The 19,915-nt window shown below is 36.7% G+C and overlaps 1 protein-coding gene across 1 annotated transcript in view; it reads right to left on the bottom strand.

Moving 5' to 3' along the window:
* Positions 1-19,915, bottom strand: part of LOC127868934 (protein unc-79 homolog) — a 118,159-nt gene that overhangs the window by 43,671 nt on the left and 54,573 nt on the right. The window contains exons 29-38 of the mRNA XM_052411124.1: positions 18,757-18,878; positions 18,225-18,278; positions 16,061-16,143; positions 9,226-9,268; positions 8,550-8,732; positions 7,492-7,639; positions 6,904-7,032; positions 2,971-3,108; positions 2,298-2,407; positions 889-1,001 (exon numbers count right to left, since the gene is read on the bottom strand). Coding sequence (XP_052267084.1) covers positions 889-1,001; positions 2,298-2,407; positions 2,971-3,108; positions 6,904-7,032; positions 7,492-7,639; positions 8,550-8,732; positions 9,226-9,268; positions 16,061-16,143; positions 18,225-18,278; positions 18,757-18,878 — 1,123 coding nt within the window. The remainder of the gene's footprint in view (positions 1-888; positions 1,002-2,297; positions 2,408-2,970; positions 3,109-6,903; positions 7,033-7,491; positions 7,640-8,549; positions 8,733-9,225; positions 9,269-16,060; positions 16,144-18,224; positions 18,279-18,756; positions 18,879-19,915) is intronic.

Below are 19,915 nucleotides of genomic sequence, written 5' to 3'. Positions count from 1 at the left end.
GGACAAAATATTAGGATGGATTGTTTAGCAACTTAAAAATTTCAAAAGGACATAACTCTCTAAATAAATCATCTAACCAGAACCCACAAATAACATGAGCATCTCCTCAAGGTAGTTAAGCTTCCCATAAAGCTTCAATGAATTCCAGTCAGTAGTTGGGGGGACAAGAATTGCACTATATGTACAGTTTATAGAAAATTTCAAAGGGACATAACTCTGTAAAAAATATTCAAACCACAACCGGCTCATAATATGCACATCTCCTCTTGATAGTAAAGCTTCCCATAAAGTTTAATTGAATTCCGGTCATTAATTGCTTAGAAATAGCCCGGACAAAAATTGTGCACGGACAGACACACCCACGGACAGACCAAGCGGCGACTATATGCTCCCCCCAAAAATGTTGGGGGAGCATAAAAATAAATTTCACCGAGTTGATTTCTTTAGTGTTCTTGATTTTGTTTCTCCATCCCTTCAAATATGCTAGCAATCTTTCATTCTTTATGAATGTGTTTACTTTTGCAATATGGGCACTTATTTAGTGTCTTTAAATGACCTTCACTTCATGACACTATTACAGGTTCCATACCTTAGGATAAGCCATGAAATATGTTGTGGAATAGGTAAAAACCTACCCCTACTCTGATGTTTTTACCAATTTACACAAATCTTAAGAATGACTATTTGGTAAATAAGACGTGCAGATCTGCAGACACAGGAGCCCAGTCTATTAGTATAATCACTATCAGTATAGACACTTTATACAAGTGTCCATCAGACACAAACAAGCCCTACAACAGCGACTAGTCACCCACAATAATTTGGCCATTTGCCATTCTTCAAATGACAGGCTATAAAAAGAGGAAAGCGACAGAAGTTACCAAGTACCTCCTAGTCTGGCTACTAGATGTCCCTCTCTCTTCAGTTCCGCGATGGAATTCCTCCAACTGTTCTGCCATCTTCATATCAACACTCACTGGCCGCTCTGGCCTCACTTTCACCTGAACATGTCACACATAGAATGCTGTCATTGAGCCCGTCTCTGGGAAAATCCAGGCTGAATGCATAAGCGTAAACTATCATCCCAGCTCAGCCTACGCAATAATAAGGGAGTATTTCTTTCCTCTTAGACTATATTTTTGTTTATAAGAGTTTTCTTTTATATGACAAATTCCATGAAAGTGGAAAGTAGGCTAGACTGGAGCCATACTTAATGCACAGGCGTGAAGCCAGATTTTCCCGAAGACATTTTCAATTCCAACCCTCTATGAAACAGTGCTTGAGAGTTTTAGAGTTTTTGCCACTTACAAAACACCTAAAATACTGTATTTCAAGAGTGCAAGCCCTTTTTCCATGCCTTGGTCAGTTGGTTATAACATTCATCAAAATCTCATGAAAAAATAAAATAAACTTACAAAGAATTTGATAAAGATGTCAAAATTTACATAACTATAGATAAAAAAGGTTGATCTAAATCAGGTGCATGATAACAAGAAAAATGATAAGTTTTATACAAACAAAGAATGCAATGACCAATCAATTCAAAAATCTTTGATCAATAACGCAATCTCATGCTTAAAGTCAACCTTGATCCATACCTCAGTTGTCATGGCTTAAGTCTGCCTTGATCCATAACTCAGTTCTCACAGTTAAAGTCAACCAAGATCCATAACTCAGTCCACATGGTTAAAGTCTTCCATGATCCATATCTAAGTCCTCATGGTTATAGTCAATGGTGATTCATTACTCAGTCCACATGGTTTAAGTCAACCTTGATCCATATCTAAGTCCTCATGATTAAAGTCAACCTTGATCCATAACTAAGTCCTCATGGTTAAAGTCAACCTTGATCCATAACTCAGTCCTAATGGTTAAAGTCAATCTTGATCAATAACTCAATCCTCATGGTTAAAGTCAACCTTTATCCATATCTCAGTCCTAATGGTTAAAGTCAACCTTGATCCATACCTCAACCCTCATGGTTAAAGTCAACCTTAATCCATACCTCAACCCTCATGGTTAAAGTCAACCTTAATCCATACCTCAACCCTCATGGTTAAAGTCAACCTTAATCCATAACACAGTCCTTGTGGTTTAAGTCCTACATACGCTCCTTAATCATTGTTAATTAATCATTAAATAATAAATAAACGGGATAAAATTACACTAAATTAAAAAACAACAACACTGTATTTGAAATGTGTTTGTTTTTCAACAGCCAAACTGATGTAAAATATGATATTTTTCTTCAACATAAACTCACACACTAAAATGAATCCCGTTCTCTCCCCACTTACCTGTGTTTCACTTTGCTGGTCAGAGGAGTCTGTAGTCTCATTTTCCAAGTAGTGCACCAACTTCCTCGGCTGCTTTCTTGCCTTGCCCCTTCGAGATGGGGTCTCAGACACTTGATAGCGAGACAACAATAACATACATAGAACTCTTAGTATTAAATTTCGTTGAAAACTTGAATTGCTAAAGATAACAAACATCATCATACAATCATCATCATAGATAGCATCACCATCACCGTCATCATTACCATCATCACCATGACCATTATCATAACCATCATCATCACCACCATCAACATCATCATTACCATCACCATCATCATTACCATCATCACCATCACCACCATCATCATTATCCTCATCACCATCATCATCATCACAATCACCAACATCGTCATCATCATCATCATCATCATCATCATCATCATCATCACCATCATCATTAATTCAACCTAAATAGAGCTGTTATAATCAACATAAACAACATGGGTGAGAAATTCAGTCGAAAGTCATCAAAACTTAGTCATTCCAACTGCCCTACTGTGCCCAAAACTTGCCTATGCAGCTCCCTGTTCTGTGTTCATTCAAACCAAATAAAGCTTTATTACTAACATAAAAACCATTGGTGAAAAATTCATTTAAGAGTCATAAAAACTGGGTCATTCCATTGTCTTACCATGCTCCACACTTGCAGATGCAGCTCCCAGTTGTGTGGAGCCTGCCGTTGCCTTGGTAACGCTATCATCCTTCTCAGTTCTCTCCCCTGTCTGGTCAGCTGACCTGCCCACCTTGGAGCCTATTTTGCTATACTTCACTGGAGAGCAGACAACATCATGTAAAGTTGACAATCTAGGCATATAACTACAGTTTAAAAACTTCAATTCTAAAAATTCCAAAGGTATGGGATTATTTGGATAAAAGTTTAAATGCTTTTATTGTAGGTTCCTGTTTGTTTTACAATCCACATTAAAAAGATCTATTTCCTTAATATTTTGTAAACTAAAAAAGTCAATTTTGCTTTAAGTTTTTACTATTTAATAGAACTATCAAAAGAGCTCAGATTTCCTTATTTTAAGTCAATATGTGTTAACTGAGTGGTTAAGTATTTTATAAATCAGTTATCCAGGATAATATGAACAAGAGGGCCATGATGGCCCTGTATCGCTCCACTGCTGAAAAAAAGGCTGAAACAAATATTCTCGGCATGTGCAAATACTTAAATATAGGCCCTATTTAAGCACATGTACACTTTTGTGACCCCCTGGGCTGGGTAAAATTTAACCCCAGGGGCATAATTTGAGCAAACTTTGTAGAGGACTACTATATCTCACTATATACAAAATGTGGTAGCCCTAGGTCCTCGAGTTAAGGACAAGAATATTTTTAAAGTTTTCACAAAATAAGCAAGATACAAGCGTATATAATGTTCAATTTTTGACCCGTGGGTCAGGGTCAAATTTGACCCAAATGGCATAATTTGAACAAACTTGGTAGAGAACTATAATATGTTACTGCATACCAAATTTGGAAGCCATAGTCCGAATGGTTTTCGACAAGAAGATTTTTAAAGATTTCACAAAATAGGCGCTTTATAAGCCTTTATTCAATTTTGTGACCCCCTGGGGCAGGGTCAAAGTTGACCCCAGAGGCATTATTTGAACAAATTTGGTAGAGATTTATTAGATGTCACTACATACCAAATTTGGTAACCCTAGGCCCAATGGTTATGGACAAGTCCATTTTAAAAGTTTTCACAAAATAGGCCCCATATAAGCGTATGTTCAGTTTTGTGACCCCCCAGGCAGGGTCAAATTTGACCCCAGGGGCACAATTTGAACAAATTTGGTAGAGAACTATTAGATGTCACTACATACCAAATTTGGTAGCCCTATGCCTTATAGTTAAGGACAAGAACATTTTTAAAGTTTTCACAAAATAGGCACTATATAAGCATATAATCGATTTTGTGGCCCACAGGGCAGGGTCAAATTTGACCCCTGGGGAATAATTTGAACAAACTAAGTAGAGGACTATACAATGTCACTACATACTAAATTGTGAAGCCCTAGGCCTAATGGTTATGGACATGGACATGTTTAAAGTTTTCACAAAATAGGCATTATATAAGCATATGTTCAATTTTGTGACCCCCGGGGCAGGGTCAAATTTGACCCCAGGGATAAAATTTGAACAAATTTGGTAGAGGACTATTAGCTGTCACTAAATACCAAATTTGATAGCCCTAGGCCCGATGGTTATTGACAAGAAGATTTTTAAAGTTTTCACAAAATACTGTAAACGTATAGAAATTCGTTGGTATGAAATTTCATGGTTAAATAAAACACAACTAATTCGGTGACACGTAATTTCGTGGATTTCAAATAAAAAACAACTAATGCGTTGATATGTAATTTCGTGGATTTCAAATTTTCGGGGAAGACTGACCGTCATAATAATTAAACTTTTATTAAAAACCCAGAGTGATAACAAAGCATTGCTAATCTGTGTTGACAGCAAGACTTGAGGTTAATGTGCACTCAAGCATGAAAGTGTTGCCTTTTAATTGTCCATAAGAGCGATAAAGTGGCACACTTGTTGGTCCCCACTCGCTTATTGCCATCAATGTTGTTTTGACAATATTTGTAATTCTCAGCGCAATCGGTCCCCAAGTAGTAACAATTGAGTAATAAGGTCCCCAAAATAAAACCGTTATCTCTCTCTTCTCTTTTAACTTTAATTGGCATCTGTTGACATACGTGATAAATCTAAAAACTGCGTAAAAAATGATATTTTATTTTAACACACTACTTGTTATTCATACTAAGTAATCATTAACATCGTAGTTCTTATCATACTAAGTAATCATAAACATCTTAGTTTAAACATATATAATTTACGCCAAATGAGTGGAAAATAACACCATTTTTAATTCGGAAATATTTTAATTAGTCAAGATATAGTGTAATGTGACGTACTGAAGTGAAGTAACTATAACAAAAAACAAATATCTCGGATTACCGACAACAAAAGACAATGTCGGAAATGACATATGGAAATGACCGATTTCGGATTAAAAATGTATAAATAATCGCTGGTACTTGGATTCGTGGTACAGCGGACCAACGAAATCCACGAAAATTCGTACCACACGAAATTTAATGATTTTACTTTAGGCATATGTTCAATTTTGTGACCCCCCCCCCCCCCCCCCGGGCAGGGTCAAATTTGACCCCTGGGGCATAATTTGAACAAACTTGGTAGAGGACTATAAATGTCACTATATACCAAATTTGGTAGCCCTAGGCCCAATGGTTATGGACAAGAGCATTTTTGAAGTTTTCACAAAATAAGCCCTTTATAAGCATAATTTATATTCAATTGTGTGACCCCCGGGGCAGTTTCAAATTTGACCCCAGGGGCATAATTTGAACAAACTAAGAAGACAACTATTACATGTCACTACATACCAAATTTGGTAGCCCTATGCCATACAGTTATGGACAAGAAGATTTTTAAAGTTTTCACAAAATAGGCCTTATATAAGCATATGTTCAATTTATTGACCCTCGGGGCAGGGTAAAACTTGACCCCAGGGGCATAATTTGAACAAACTTGGTAGAGGACTATAAAATGTCACTACATACCAAATTTGGTAGCCCTAGGCCCAATGGATATGGACATAAAGATTTAACAAAATAAGCACTTTATAAGCATATATTCAATTTTGTGACCCCCGGGGCAGTTTCAATTTTTACCCCAGGGGTATAATTTGAACAAACTAAGAAAAGAACTATTAGATGTCACTACATACCAAATTTGGTAGCTCTATGCCATATGGTTATGGACATGAATTTTTTAAGTTTTCACAAAAAAGGCCTAATATAAGCATATATTCAATTTTGTGACCCTCGGGGCAGGGTCAAACTTGACCCCAGGGGCATAATTTGAACAAACTTGGTAGAGAACTTTAAGATGTCACTACATACCAAATTTGGTAGCCCTAGGCCCAATGGTTATGGACGATAAGATTTCTAAAGTTTTCACAAAATAGACCCTATATAAGCATATGTTCAATTTTGTGACCCCAGGGTCAAATTTGACCCCAGGGGCATAATTTGAAAAAGTTTGGTAGAGGACTATAAGATGTCTCTACATACCAAATTTGATAGCCCTAGGCCCCATGGTTATGGACGAGAGATTTTGAAAGTTTTCACAAAATGGGCCTTATATAAGGACATTTTCAATTTTGTGACCCCTGGGGCAGGGTCAAATTTGACCCCAGAGGCATAATTTGAACAAATTTGAAGAGGTTCTACCCAGGAACATTCCTGAGAAATTTCATCAGAATTGGACCAGTAGTTTAGGAGAAGAAGATGTTTAAAGGAAAAGTTAACGCAAGGACGCACGCACGACGGACACAGCACCATGACATAAGCCCCGCTGGTCTTGGCCAGTGGAGCTAAAAATACCACAAAAGACAATTTAATTGTTGGTGCATACCGGTAGATATTAACAGTGTTAACCTCAAGCTACATCAAAAGAAGTCAAAATATATAAGCGCTTTAAGTTTTAAGGTGACAACTTAGCAACAAGAAGCTCCCTTTCTGACCTGAAGTTGTGCCTGAATCTCGCACCATCTCAATGAATACGTCCTCGTTGATGTGGGGTGGGGGACTCTGGGGTGGTGTCTCTGTTTCCTGGATATTCTCAAGGTCGCTTATGCTGATCCGAGCAGAATCTGTACATCATACATGATACTGTAGAACCAATTAAATGTGTGGAGGTCTTATTTTTGCCCTATTCCTGCTGAACCATTTGCACGTTTGACCTTTGGCCTTAAGTGTAACCTTTATCCTTAACCAAGGTGTGACACACCTTCTGCTCATTGTTAACATAGCTAGTGAATTATTTTAAAATGGCACAATGCAATGAAGTTCCAGTCCTGATAAGCTGTATATGGTCACATTTGATCATAGACCTTTAAGTGTCAGGCCTCAAAATGTTGTCAAAGGATGGTGAACAGTAATGGTAGAAATTTAAATAATTGCAATATTAACAACAAAGTTACAGTTCAGAAAATCTTGGACCTAAATGTGCATGCAAACACTCACTTTGCGTATACCCACACAAATACATTGACCATTGTAACTGTAATATAGAGTTTTCCACAAGCAAGCCTGACAACAAGGAAACTAGCCTTTGCTCCTGGGCATGTTAGGTGTTGCCGGGGGTAATGCGTCGTCTGGGAGCACCTTGCAGTGATGGTGCTGGGCCTCGATGGTGTTCACTACGATACGCAGCAGCGTCTGAACGATGGCCGATATTGGGCATGAGCTGATCTGGTACTGGAACAAAACATGTGAATGGTAAACAAGCTGCCACTGATCTGGTACTGGAACAAAACATGTGAATGGTTAACAAGCTGCCACTGATCTGGTACTGGAACAAAACATGTGAATGGTTAACAAGCTGCCACTGATCTGGTACTGGAACAAAACATGTGAATGGTAAACAAGCTGCCAATGAACCCTTGAACAAATCTAGAAAATAAATATACTCTTTTACAAACCTGTTCAAAATAACAAAGATCTGATGTTAATGTAACTAAGGGCATATTCAATATACAATGTTTTATTTAAATACCTCAAATCTGAGGAAGTTATATTCCACACACAAAAATTGCCTTAAAGGCTATAACTCTTTTAATCATGACACAATAATTATGGTTCTTTAACACTGAACTTATCCCTAATTCCCTCTATCATCATGTATATTGCATTTAATTCCTTCAATACTTCCATCTTTATGTTCTGCACATATAGTGGAACAGGCTCGTGGACAGAAGAAAGTATCGACAATGCAACTAATAAATGTCTCCTTTTAATGACAAATGAATTTTTACTAAATTCCATAAGAAACTGTTTGCCAAAAACCTGGAATAAACATCAACTACTTAACATTTTGCCATGCATTTCAAAAGTTGAACTGAAAGTACTGGTATAAATATTCAACCACTAGACTAGCTTATAAAGGATAACCAGCAGTGTATGTACCCAGGACGATGGGTGTGGGGTTCAAGGTACCATAGGCTGTAGCCTACCTTATAAAGGATAACCAGCAGTGTGTGAAGCCAGGACAGTCTGGTGTGGGTTCCTGGTACCATAGGGTGTAGCCTACCTTATACAGGATAACCAGCAAGGTATGTAGCCAGGACAGTCGGGTGTGGGGTTCCAGGTACCGTAGGGTGTAGCCTACCTTATAGAGGATGACCAGCAGTGTGTGTAGCCATGAAAGTCGGGTGTGGGGTTCCAGGTACCATAGGGTGTAGTTTGGAGGCTGGTAGTCGCTGGCATATCTCTGTGGAGATGGCCCGTACTGGAGAAGCAGGAGAGTTATGGGCAGAATCTTGTTTCCCAAATCAAAATTCCTGTCCAGAACCTGGGGAAAACAAACATGATTCTTAGGACATTTCATGTGGTCAATACAAAACCTACACTGGTCAATTTTTTTCACCAGAATGATTCAGATAAAGTATATATTTAACTGTCACAACATATACAATTTCACAGTTTAATAATACAATTATTATACATTTTTTATATAGGTTTTATATATAGTTAAATTTCTAACAAAATTTCTAGCGAAAATGTGAGCCTCATTCTGTGAAAAGGGGGCTTAATGCATGAGCGTAAAGCACCATCACGCACATACTAACAAGGGACGACACTTTCCGCTTTTATTGTATTTTTCGTTTAAAGGAAGGCCCTTCTTGACAAAAATCCAGTTTAGGCGGAAAGTGTTGTCCCTGATTAGCCTGTGCAGACTGCACAGGCTAATCTGGGATGACACTTTACCCATATGCATTAAATCCCATTTTTACTGAGCGTGGCCCATATAAATTATCATTACAAAATTCAGATTAACAACTTACAAATGATGCTCCACTTAAGTAAGAATTGAACACAGCAGAGGTCCTGAAATTGCATGAACAAAACATACACAACATATACAAACAAGACTAATGTCAAGCAATATAAGTCCCCTACCGGCTCCACCATTGTCAGAAATTCTACTATTTTCAGATTTTTTTAATTTATTTGTTGCCATAGCAACCAGAATTTTTGATGTGGGAACAAAATGAAATGACGTGCATAAAGTCCATATTGCCACCTTTCCATGTTTAAACTTTCATGAAAAAATATTAAGAACTTTAAAAGTTATCGCAGGATCCAGAAAACCACCATTTCAGCAGTATTTCTAGTCTATTTGTTGCCATAGCAACCAGAATTTTTGACGTAGGAACAAAATGAAATGACGTGTATAATGTCCATATTGACATCTATCCATGTTCCAAGTTTCATGAAAAAATATTAAGAACTATTAAAGTTATCGCAGGATCCAGAAATGTGTGACAGACAGACAGACTGACTGACAGACGGTGAAACTAATAAAGCTTCAAATACTGAACACTCCATTCCCATGAATTAATATTAACAAGAGCACCGCCTTGCGGGTGCAGACCGCTCATCTATTTTCTTTTCAAAGGTGAAGGGACTCTCATTTTCAATCACAAAGAAGGGAGGGGTGGAGTGATGAGGGGTTTATAGTGTGGGGTTGTGGACATTTATTACATTATCTTCCAAAAAAGCGAAAAAAAAAAAAAATAGGGGGCGGGGGGAGGGGGGGGGGGGGGTTGCGAGGGCGATGGGGGGGGGGGGTATTTTTTGGGTGCGATGGTTGGACGGTATTTCAACATAACCGTTAATGGGTGGGGGGGTTATTTTGTGATGGGGGTGGTGGTAATTTGTGAGATGAGATTAAAAAAAAAAAAAAAAAAAAAAAAATCAAAAAAAAAAATTGGGGGTGGGTGGGGTGGGGGGGGGGGGTGGGGTGGGGGTATAGTGTGAGGGTGTGGTGGTCATTTGTGAGATGATCTTAAAAAAAAAAAAAAAAAAAAAAAAAAAAAAATACGGGGGGGGAGGGCGGAGGGGGGGAGGAGGGGAGGGCACGCGGGATGGTTTGGGTGGAGTCTATTGTGGTATGTCAGGTAAGAGTAGTTTCGTCAAAGTATCAATCAAATCTAATCATAAATAAAGAAGTTATGGCAATTTTAGCAAAATTTAATAATTTGACCTTGAGAGTCAAGGTCATTCAAAGGTCAAGGTAAAATTCAACTTGCCAGGTACAGTAACCTCATGATAGCATGAAAGTATTTGAAGTTTGAAAGCAATAGCCTTGATACTTAAGAAGTAAAGTGGATCGAAACACAAAATTTAACCATATATTTAAAGTTACTAAGTCAAAAAAGGGCCATAATTCCGTAACAATGACAACCAGAGTTATGCAACTTGTCCTTTAACTGTACCCTTAGTTTGTGAGTGTTCCAAGTATGAAAGCAATATCTATGATACTTTAGGGGTAGAGTGGACCAAAACATAAATCTTAACCAAATTTTCAATTTTCTAAGTATAAAGGGCCCATAATTCCGTCCAAATGCCAGTCAGAGTTACATAACTTTGCCTGCACGGTCCCCTTATGATAGTTCATAAGTGTTGCAAGTATGAAAGTGTCACGTAATCGGATGTACTTTAGTGAAGCTAAAACAAGTCTCTGATTTCTAAAATATTTCTTTTATTTTACTCTATTCCCTAACACCAAAATTGTACTATAATTTCAAAGTCAAAGTAAATAACATTACGTGTATAATTCCTAAGAGAAAGCGAGGTCCCGTCTGCCTATTTTGAGGATTATTTATACTGATCCCGTTGTGTATTCGCTTAATTCGTGACCCACGCCTGTCAACAAGTAATGGACGTCAATGTGTGTATCTTGACGTATATAGACAGATGATGTATGATCCCTACAGATTTTACACCGCCTGTAATCGCGGGCCCCTATGTAATTTGACAAGCCAATTTGTGTTCACAGGTGTATTCACACCTGGAACACGCATCGGAACGTCAGTCCTCCCGCTTAACGTATTTACCAACCATTTATATGCATTTTACGAGTCACGAATCTTGCTTAATGTATTTACTAATTGCTTATATGCATTTTGCGAGTCACGACCCCCATGTTTTCTGTTAGTTACATCTCGCTGAAATATTTCTATTGACTTTTCATAAAGTAACATATTCATTATAACCCATTACATTACACATCTACATAATCATAAAATGTTCTGTGTAACGTAATTACAATTACGTATTGTTCGTTGATAATACACAGTAACCAACAAAGTTCATTTCTGATTTCTTTGCGCTTATTAACACAACACAACGTTTCCAAAATGTTTGTCAAATACAGGATACATGCGAAGCCCGCAATGGGCCCATCCCGCGAAAGCCAGCAATAATGCGACTTGTATGTTCGGTCCGTTTTAGTATGACTGTCCATAAATATAGATATAAACAACGAAAGCTTTGATAATTGTTATGTGTACAATTCTGATTGGCTGTGTAACATCACGTGTCTACATGTACAATTCTGATTGGCCGTTTGTTAAGTCACGTGTCTGCAACCTAAATATACGTATGCAACGGACACCTAACGAATACATACGGAAATGACCGAAGATTGACACATACGGTAAGCAAATATTCGTGTCCGGTAATTATAACCCGAGGCTAATGATTTGTTGATCCAGATGGCTGCCTATTTAAGATTGTATGAAATGTGGTACAAATTTCGATCATTATATAAATCCAACAATGCCCCAAATGTGCGTTTTGTGTGCGTTATGTTACACAACTTTCCTCCTTAATTTGATTTTTTTATATTTTATGATTTTAAAAAATCTTTTAAAATTTTACTATTGAATTACTAATTAAATAAAAAAAACTACATTCATATAAACACACTCAAATGATGGAAAATATGCGGATAACAATATGATTTCCTTGACAAGCATCTCTGCTGAAATAAATAACATTAGTAATTGTTATACAATTTAAATGTCAATCAAAATGTTGTGTAGAACATCATCTGTTGATCGTTGGCCATCTGTACATCTGGTGTCGTCCATGTTGTCTTGAAGTTGTAGCTCGCGGCGAATACGATGTTTCATTGAAGTCATTGCCGCCGTCATGAAGATAAGTCGATTGTAGGTTCGTCCGTGGCGATTGGAATGGGTTTGTTGATTCAGCTCTGCTTTCCGATGTTTAACTTGCGTCGTCGATTGTCGTTTCCGTTGTATTTATCGTTGTTGATGTTTTCGTTGTCGTTTGTACTTTTGTTGATGGCCCCAGCGTCTTCATTTCTCTCGGGACATTAAGATCTTCTATTGGCCATAATGCTCACGAGGTATTAACTATAGCAGTGTTCTCCTTGATGTCTTAGGCCTCGGAAGTATCATTCCAAATGCGTTATCTACGCACGTCAAACAGTTGAACGGCTGCATCTACTCTATAGTGTTTAACGTCACAAGTATTGTGTCCAGTGTTGCGTCACTTGTTGTCCTTCGAAATCTTCTGGCGTTGGTCTTCTTTTAGCGATAGAACCAGGTATTCACTTTGAGAGTAAACGCCGTGATGTTCCATTCTAATTATGTTGTTTGTTTCTTCTATTGGTTGTGGAAGGCGTTGTCTCGCGAAGTCGCTCTTCTTAGGCGTTGTCTTCAAATCTCGATATTTTTATCTGCGTCGTGGTGATACAAGTATCAGTTGTTCAAAATCATGGCAAACATTTATAAATATCCCCTTAGTTATTGTTAAATATCGTCATGACAACTTACTGTGATATCTTATTCAAAAAAATAAATTCTTTACAACGAAAAAATATTAGTCAATTCCTCGAAACATACTTCGGATAAGTACATGACAATTTGACATCTGACAAGCCATTTACTTAATATGACTTGTGTACCGCCTTAGGCATAATCATTTTACACACGTGCAGCCAGAAAATTTTTGACAGGCGCGCGCCACTTTATTGACCTAGAGTAATGGGTAATGATAGACGTACCTGTTCATAAACCTCATCTTTATCACTATAGTTTTGCCGTTGGGCATAGATTTATTGACATGTTTGACCTGTGCACTTGTAAAAATGCGCAAATATGACAAGGCAGACTTTTATATATATGCATTCATAATATAAGAACACGTATCGGTATACTTCAAAATTCAGGTCTTTGCTCCTAATCGAACTACTCAAATAATTCTTATGCGACATCGCATCTTCTGTCCATAGCGTAATTTGCTTCGATGGCACAGGGATAAATTCTCTTACTCATGAGGACGCTAAGGTTATCAGAACCTCGGGCTCGGTATGTCCGAACGCTGATCAGTCAGCCGTGCTCATAAAATATAATTGTAACCCTTAAACAATTATATTAGAAATTTAATGCGTACATATCGTTATATTTTCACTGCGCTATACGCGTCAGATCGCATTAAATTCTTACTTAAAATTACTCAAGACCTTCAATATTACCGATATCCTACATATATTTGCATCAACACAATGACGTATATACATATTTACATATTTTTTTTTTTAAGTGTCTGCCCTATTCATATTCGCAATTACCATTACTGTTCTTATTTCCTATTTTCTTTCTTTTACAATTCTGAAACTATTTTTAAATTTTCCAATAATTTTGTTTATTCGTCCTCTTTAATTTTCTTTATCATTTTAATAAACAAAACCCGCCTTATTTATTTATAATAAACAAAATTGTTTTAAATATTCTTATTTTTCCTCGTTCATTTTAATTTAATGAAAATTTACAAACATTCCAACAATTTAAAATGTATTGGTATGCAAAAAAAAACCCATAAGTCCGTACATAATCCTATATTCTAACAATACCAAAAATATATAAAAATTCTTTAAATACTCTCTGTGTGTACACCTTTAATTTAATGAGTTCCATAACTCATAAAAATAATGTAAAACTCAAATATCTCTTTTTATTCTCAATTCACCGCTATTTATAAAAATGTGCCGATAAATGCGAAATTGGCATGATTTTGATATTTGCAAAATTTGTTCATACATAATTTATTATCATCATTATTATGTTTAACATCTAACTACATAAAATTCTTTAAAACAATTCTTAAAAATTTCGATGTCATGACGCCTTTTACTTTAATTTTCTACTTTATAAATTTTGAAATTCCCTGTCCAAGTTTGCCATAATTTTTTTAAACAACTGACCTGAATTCATGTCGCGTTGTGGTTGTGATGTTTTCATTTTTTCGGCACGTGATCGCACTTGTGATCGTACTTCGGTCGTATCCATGGTACACGGCTCCATAAAATGTACTGTGTCACGTAATTACGTATCGTTCGTGGAAAAGACACAGTAACCAACAAAGTTCATTTCTGATTTCTTTGCGTTTTATTTCTGCTTATTAACACAACACAACGTTTCCAAAATGTTTGTCAAATACAGGATACATGCGAAGCCCGCAATGGGCCCATCCCGCGAAAGCCAGCAATAATGCGACTTGTATGTTCGGCCGTTTTAGTATGACTGTCCATAAATATAGATATAAACAACGAAAGCTTTGATAATTGTTATGTGTACAATTCTGATTGGCTGTGTAACGTCACGTGTCTACATGTACAATTCTGATTGGCCGTTTGTTAAGTCACGTGTCTGCAACCTAAATATACGTATGCAACGGACACCTAACGAATACATACGGAAATGACCGAAGATTGACACATACGGTAAGCAAATATTCGTGTCCGGTAATTATAACCCGAGGCTAATGATTTGTTGATCCAGATGGCTGCCTATTTAAGATTGTATGAAATGTGGTACAAATTTCGATCATTATATAAATCCAACAATGCCCCAAATGTGCGTTTTGTGTGCGTTATGTTACAAAAGCAATAGCTTTGATACTGTAGGAATAAAGTGGACCTAAACACAAAACTTAATCAAATTTTCAATTTTCTAAGTATAAAAAGGGCACATAATTCTGTCAAAATGCCAGTCAGAGTTACATTACTTTGCCTGCACAGTCCCCTTATGATAGTTAGTAAGTGTTGCAAGTATGAAAGCAATAGCTTTGATGCTTAAGGAATAAAATGGACCTAAACACAAAACTTAACCAAAATTTTCAGTTTTCTAAGTATAAAAAGGGCACATAATTCTGTCAAAATGCACGCCAGAGTTATCTAACTTTGCCTGCCCAGTCCCCTCATGATAGTAAGTAAGTGTACCAAGTTTGAATGCAATAGCATTGATACTTACTGAGAAAAGTGGACCTAAACGCAAAACTTAACCAAAATTTTCAATTTTCTAAGTATAAAAAGGGCACATAATTCTGTCAAAATGCACGCCAGAGTTATCTAACTTTGCCTGCCCAGTCCCCTCATGATAGTAAGTAAGTGTACCAAGTTTGAATGCAATAGCATTGATACTTTCTGAGAAAAGTGGACCTAAACGCAAAACTTAACCGGACGCCAACGCCAACGCCGACGCCAAGGTGATGACAATAGCTCATAATTTTTTTTTTTTAAATAGATGAGCTAAAAAGAAAAAAAATTCTGCCCTTCTACAGCGAACAAGTAAAAAAGTAAGCAATCAAAGCTTTTGTTCATCAAAGTTCACTTTCTTGCAATTAAATTTAAAAAATCTTAAATAATTTTACATATTTTTTAAGCCATATAACAAAATAATATGTACTGGTTTACCTTACATACATATTGTATATAAATATCAACTACTATTAAAATGTAAAATCACGTAAAATAAATGAACAAAGTACAAAATCACAAAAACCACAAAATCTCAGCAAATGTTTCACCTCAGTTTGTATGGAGGGACACTGAAGGACTTCTCTGATTGGTTGTATCCTAGCAACACATTCAGGTGACGAAGAACAATGTTCTGAAACACCAAACAAATTGTTAAGACTGTGTAATGGTAAACATAACATGTTTCCAAGGCAGCTTTATGCAAAAGATAACAAGAAACCGTCAGAGACAGGTGATGCTCCCAAAAGTTTTTTTTGTAACAATATTGCACTATATATTGAGATAAAAGGAAACATCTTGAGGGCACAGTAGTTGGGGGGACAATAATTTTTTTATATAAAATTTCAAAGGGCCATAACTCTGTGAAAAATCATCCGACCAGAACCCGCTGATAATATGCACATCTTCTCTTGGTAGTGAAGCTTCCCATAAAGTTTCATTGAATTCTGGTCATTAGTTGCTGAGAAATAGCCCGGACAAGAATTGCACTATATGTACAGTTAACGGAAAATTTCAAAGGGCCATAACTTTGTGAAAAATCATCGGACCAGAACCTGCTGATAATATGCATATCTCCTCTTGATAGTGAATTTTCTTATAAAGTTTCATTGAATTCCAGTCATTAGTTGCTGAGAAATAGCCCGGACAAGAATTGCACTATACGTACAGTTAATGGAAAATTTCAAAGGGCCATAACTTTGTGTAAAATCATCCGACCAGAACCCGCTGATGATATGCTCATCTCCTCTTGGTAGTGAAGCTTCTTATAAAGTTTCATTGAATTCCGGACATTAGTTGCTGAGAAATAGCCCGGACAAGAATTGCACTATATGTACAGCTAATGGAAAATTTCAAAGGGCCATAACTTTGTGAAAAATTATCCGACCAGAACCTGCTGATAATATGCACATCGCCTCTTGGTAGTGAAGCTTCCCATAAAGTTTCATTGAATTCCGGTCATTAGTTGCTGAGAAATAGCCCAGACAAGAATTGTCCTATATGTACAGTTAATGGAAAATTTCAAAGGGACATAACTCTGTGAAAAATCATCTGACCAGAACCCGCTGATAATATGCAAATCTCTTCTTGGTAGTGAATGAAGCTTCCCATAAAGTTTCATTGAATTCCGGTCATTAGTTGCTGAAAAATAGCCCGGACAAGAATTGCACTATATGTACAGTTAATGGAAAATTTCAAAGGGCCATAACTTTGTGAAAAATCATCCGACCACAATCCGCTGATAATATGCACATCTTCTCTTGGTAGTGAAGCTTCCCATAATGTTTCATGGAATTCCGGTCATTAGTAGAGAAATAGCCCGGACAAAAATTGTGCATGGACGGACACACGGACGGACGGACGATGCGGCGACTATATGCTGCCCCAAAATTTTTTGGGGGAGCATAAAGACATGTTTGTACAAAAAAATTCGAATTGATTTCCTCCGCCAAATAAATTTTGTTTATGGATGATGCAAATCGCTTGATAAACAGTATCATCCTTAAAAAAAAATCAGGTGCAGGGGGTTATTATGCATAGCACTTGTCCAGGAAGTTTCATGTTTAAATCTTGTGTCGTATATGAGATAAAGCCCTGAAAAGTTACATCATACAAAAGTGACAAAAGGCCATAACTCTTATTTAAGAAAGTGTAGGGTTATGGTTCTTGTGCGAGGCATTTTTCCTCATTGATATAATATATACACTGAAAAAGGTTCATGTTGAAATCTTATATGGATCTGAGATAAAGCCCTGAAAAAGTACATCATACAACGAAAAATAATTAAGAGCAATAATTTTATTTAAGAAAGTGTAAGGTTGTGTTTCCTGCACATAATACTTCTTCTCATTGATATCTATAAAGCATTAAGTTTCATGTTGATATCTTATATAGTTTCTGAGGCATAGCCCTGAAAAATGTGTGGCAGACAGTCAGACAGACTGACCATAGGACAACGCCAATTCTATATCTCTATGCATTTGGTGGAGTATAAAAAGTCTCTTTTTATAACTATTAATTTGACTGGTTATATGTCACTAACAAAAAGATCATTCAAATCAGCCTCTAGGAAAACCAAACTTAATGCATGTGAATAAAGTGTCATCCAGGATTGAACTGTGCAAACTGCACAGGCTAATCTGAGACGGAACTGTATGTACATGCATTAAGCCCCAGTTTTTTCATAGCTAGGCTAAATTTTAGAATAGCGCCTACTTCTGCTTTCTGTGTTTCTTCAGTTAAATCCTCCTGCCGGCATTTGACCATGAACTGCAATGACAAATATGTCTTCATGAAACAAAAAACATTAAACATTTTACTTGAAAAGAAAAAATGTTTGCCGAACAACATGCAAGTACTTAAAACTAACATGTGTGTGGCTTACAATACAATTTGGAATAAACTAAAACTCCTGCAAAGCAACAGAGGAATCAATTCCATTTACTGCTCAGTATTACTAGAAACACCAACAAACTCTTAATTGATGGAAATAATGCCATTTGATACACACACCTTGACATTTCAATAGAAATCCTTGCCTGAATAGCTAAACACAATGCCATTCAAATCTTGCTTTCATTAAATAATGGCCAAGTGTAACTGCATTTATGTATCCCATATACAGCCTGAATAGCTATAACAAATTGTTTGTCAATTTTGGTTCTATAAGGTTAAATGACATCAACAATTCATGACAAAACACCCACAATTAAAATCTAAAACAACAATTTACAACAACAACAACAACCTTCATAAGGAGAGCTACCAGCTGGTGTACTGTCTCTCTATCAACGCCCTCAAGGTCCATAGCACGCTGAAGAAGGGCAGCAAAGTTGCTCTCTTCATCAGTAAACTCTTTCATATAGCCTCCTAGAAAAGGTTTATTATGAAATTACTTCGAAAAAAATGTCCCTCATTGTTCACAGGAATATATATGCATAAAATAAACCATGGAGTTAACAAATGGTGTGTGTGTGTGTTTTATAGCACATCAAGATATAGATGCCCCTTAATTTCACTTTTATTTCAAACTTCCACTAGTGGCCATTTGCGGAAAATTACTTTTTAAATTTTTTAATTGCACGATGAATAACAAAGTTTCCGTCCAGACAAATTACTTTTTGGCTTAATTTGACCTTTGACCTCTAGGTGTGACCTTAACCTTTGAGGTAGGAAGACAAGTGTAACATGAGACATTGAATCTCTACAAGGTCATTAAGTGCAAGTTAATTTAAAATTGCAGGATAACTGAGAAAGTTACTCTCTGGACAAGCTGTTTCTTAGTGCAACTTGAGGTGGTGAAAAGAGCTAGTTTAAACATATCACTTTTTAATCACAAAAAGTGCATATTTAACCCTTTACCACTTATATACGTATTTGGATGCATTTGTAGTCCCTTAGAAAGTTACATTTATTTAAATACATTTCTTACTAAATTCAAGTTTTAAAGGCTCTATTTCCAAGCCTTAGATACTGATACGCAGCAAACAGCATAAATTTATGCCGGTTGCACAAATCATTTTCACTTTGCTTCTTATGGGGGAAAGGGTTAATATACCATTGTCACCTCCTGACATTCGTCAGCATCAGTCATATAAAAATAACCATACTTATTTGTTGTCAAAGTCTTACAGTGACTCCCAACAGATATGATTGAAATAAATAGATACTAAAAGTTACAGTAGCTGTAACTAATCATTTACTCGATCATTTCTGACTTGACTTGATCCTGAGTTTATTTGTCATCTGCTGCAGAATTAGTCCCAGTAGCTTCGGTAGGCAGCAGGCGGCTAGAGCGTCTAACCCCTGATTCCAACGCTCCTCTGTTCTGTGGGTCTGTGTCTCCCATGCCACAGGTGTGCAGGTCATCCTTAACACAGTCAAACCACGATTTTTTTGGTCTCCCT

Source organism: Dreissena polymorpha, chromosome 2 (assembly GCF_020536995.1).
Source record: "Dreissena polymorpha isolate Duluth1 chromosome 2, UMN_Dpol_1.0, whole genome shotgun sequence".
Taxonomy (NCBI): domain Eukaryota; kingdom Metazoa; phylum Mollusca; class Bivalvia; order Myida; family Dreissenidae; genus Dreissena; species Dreissena polymorpha.
The sequence above is the reverse complement of the archived record's forward strand: the minus strand, read 5'-3'. Positions and strand labels throughout refer to the sequence as shown.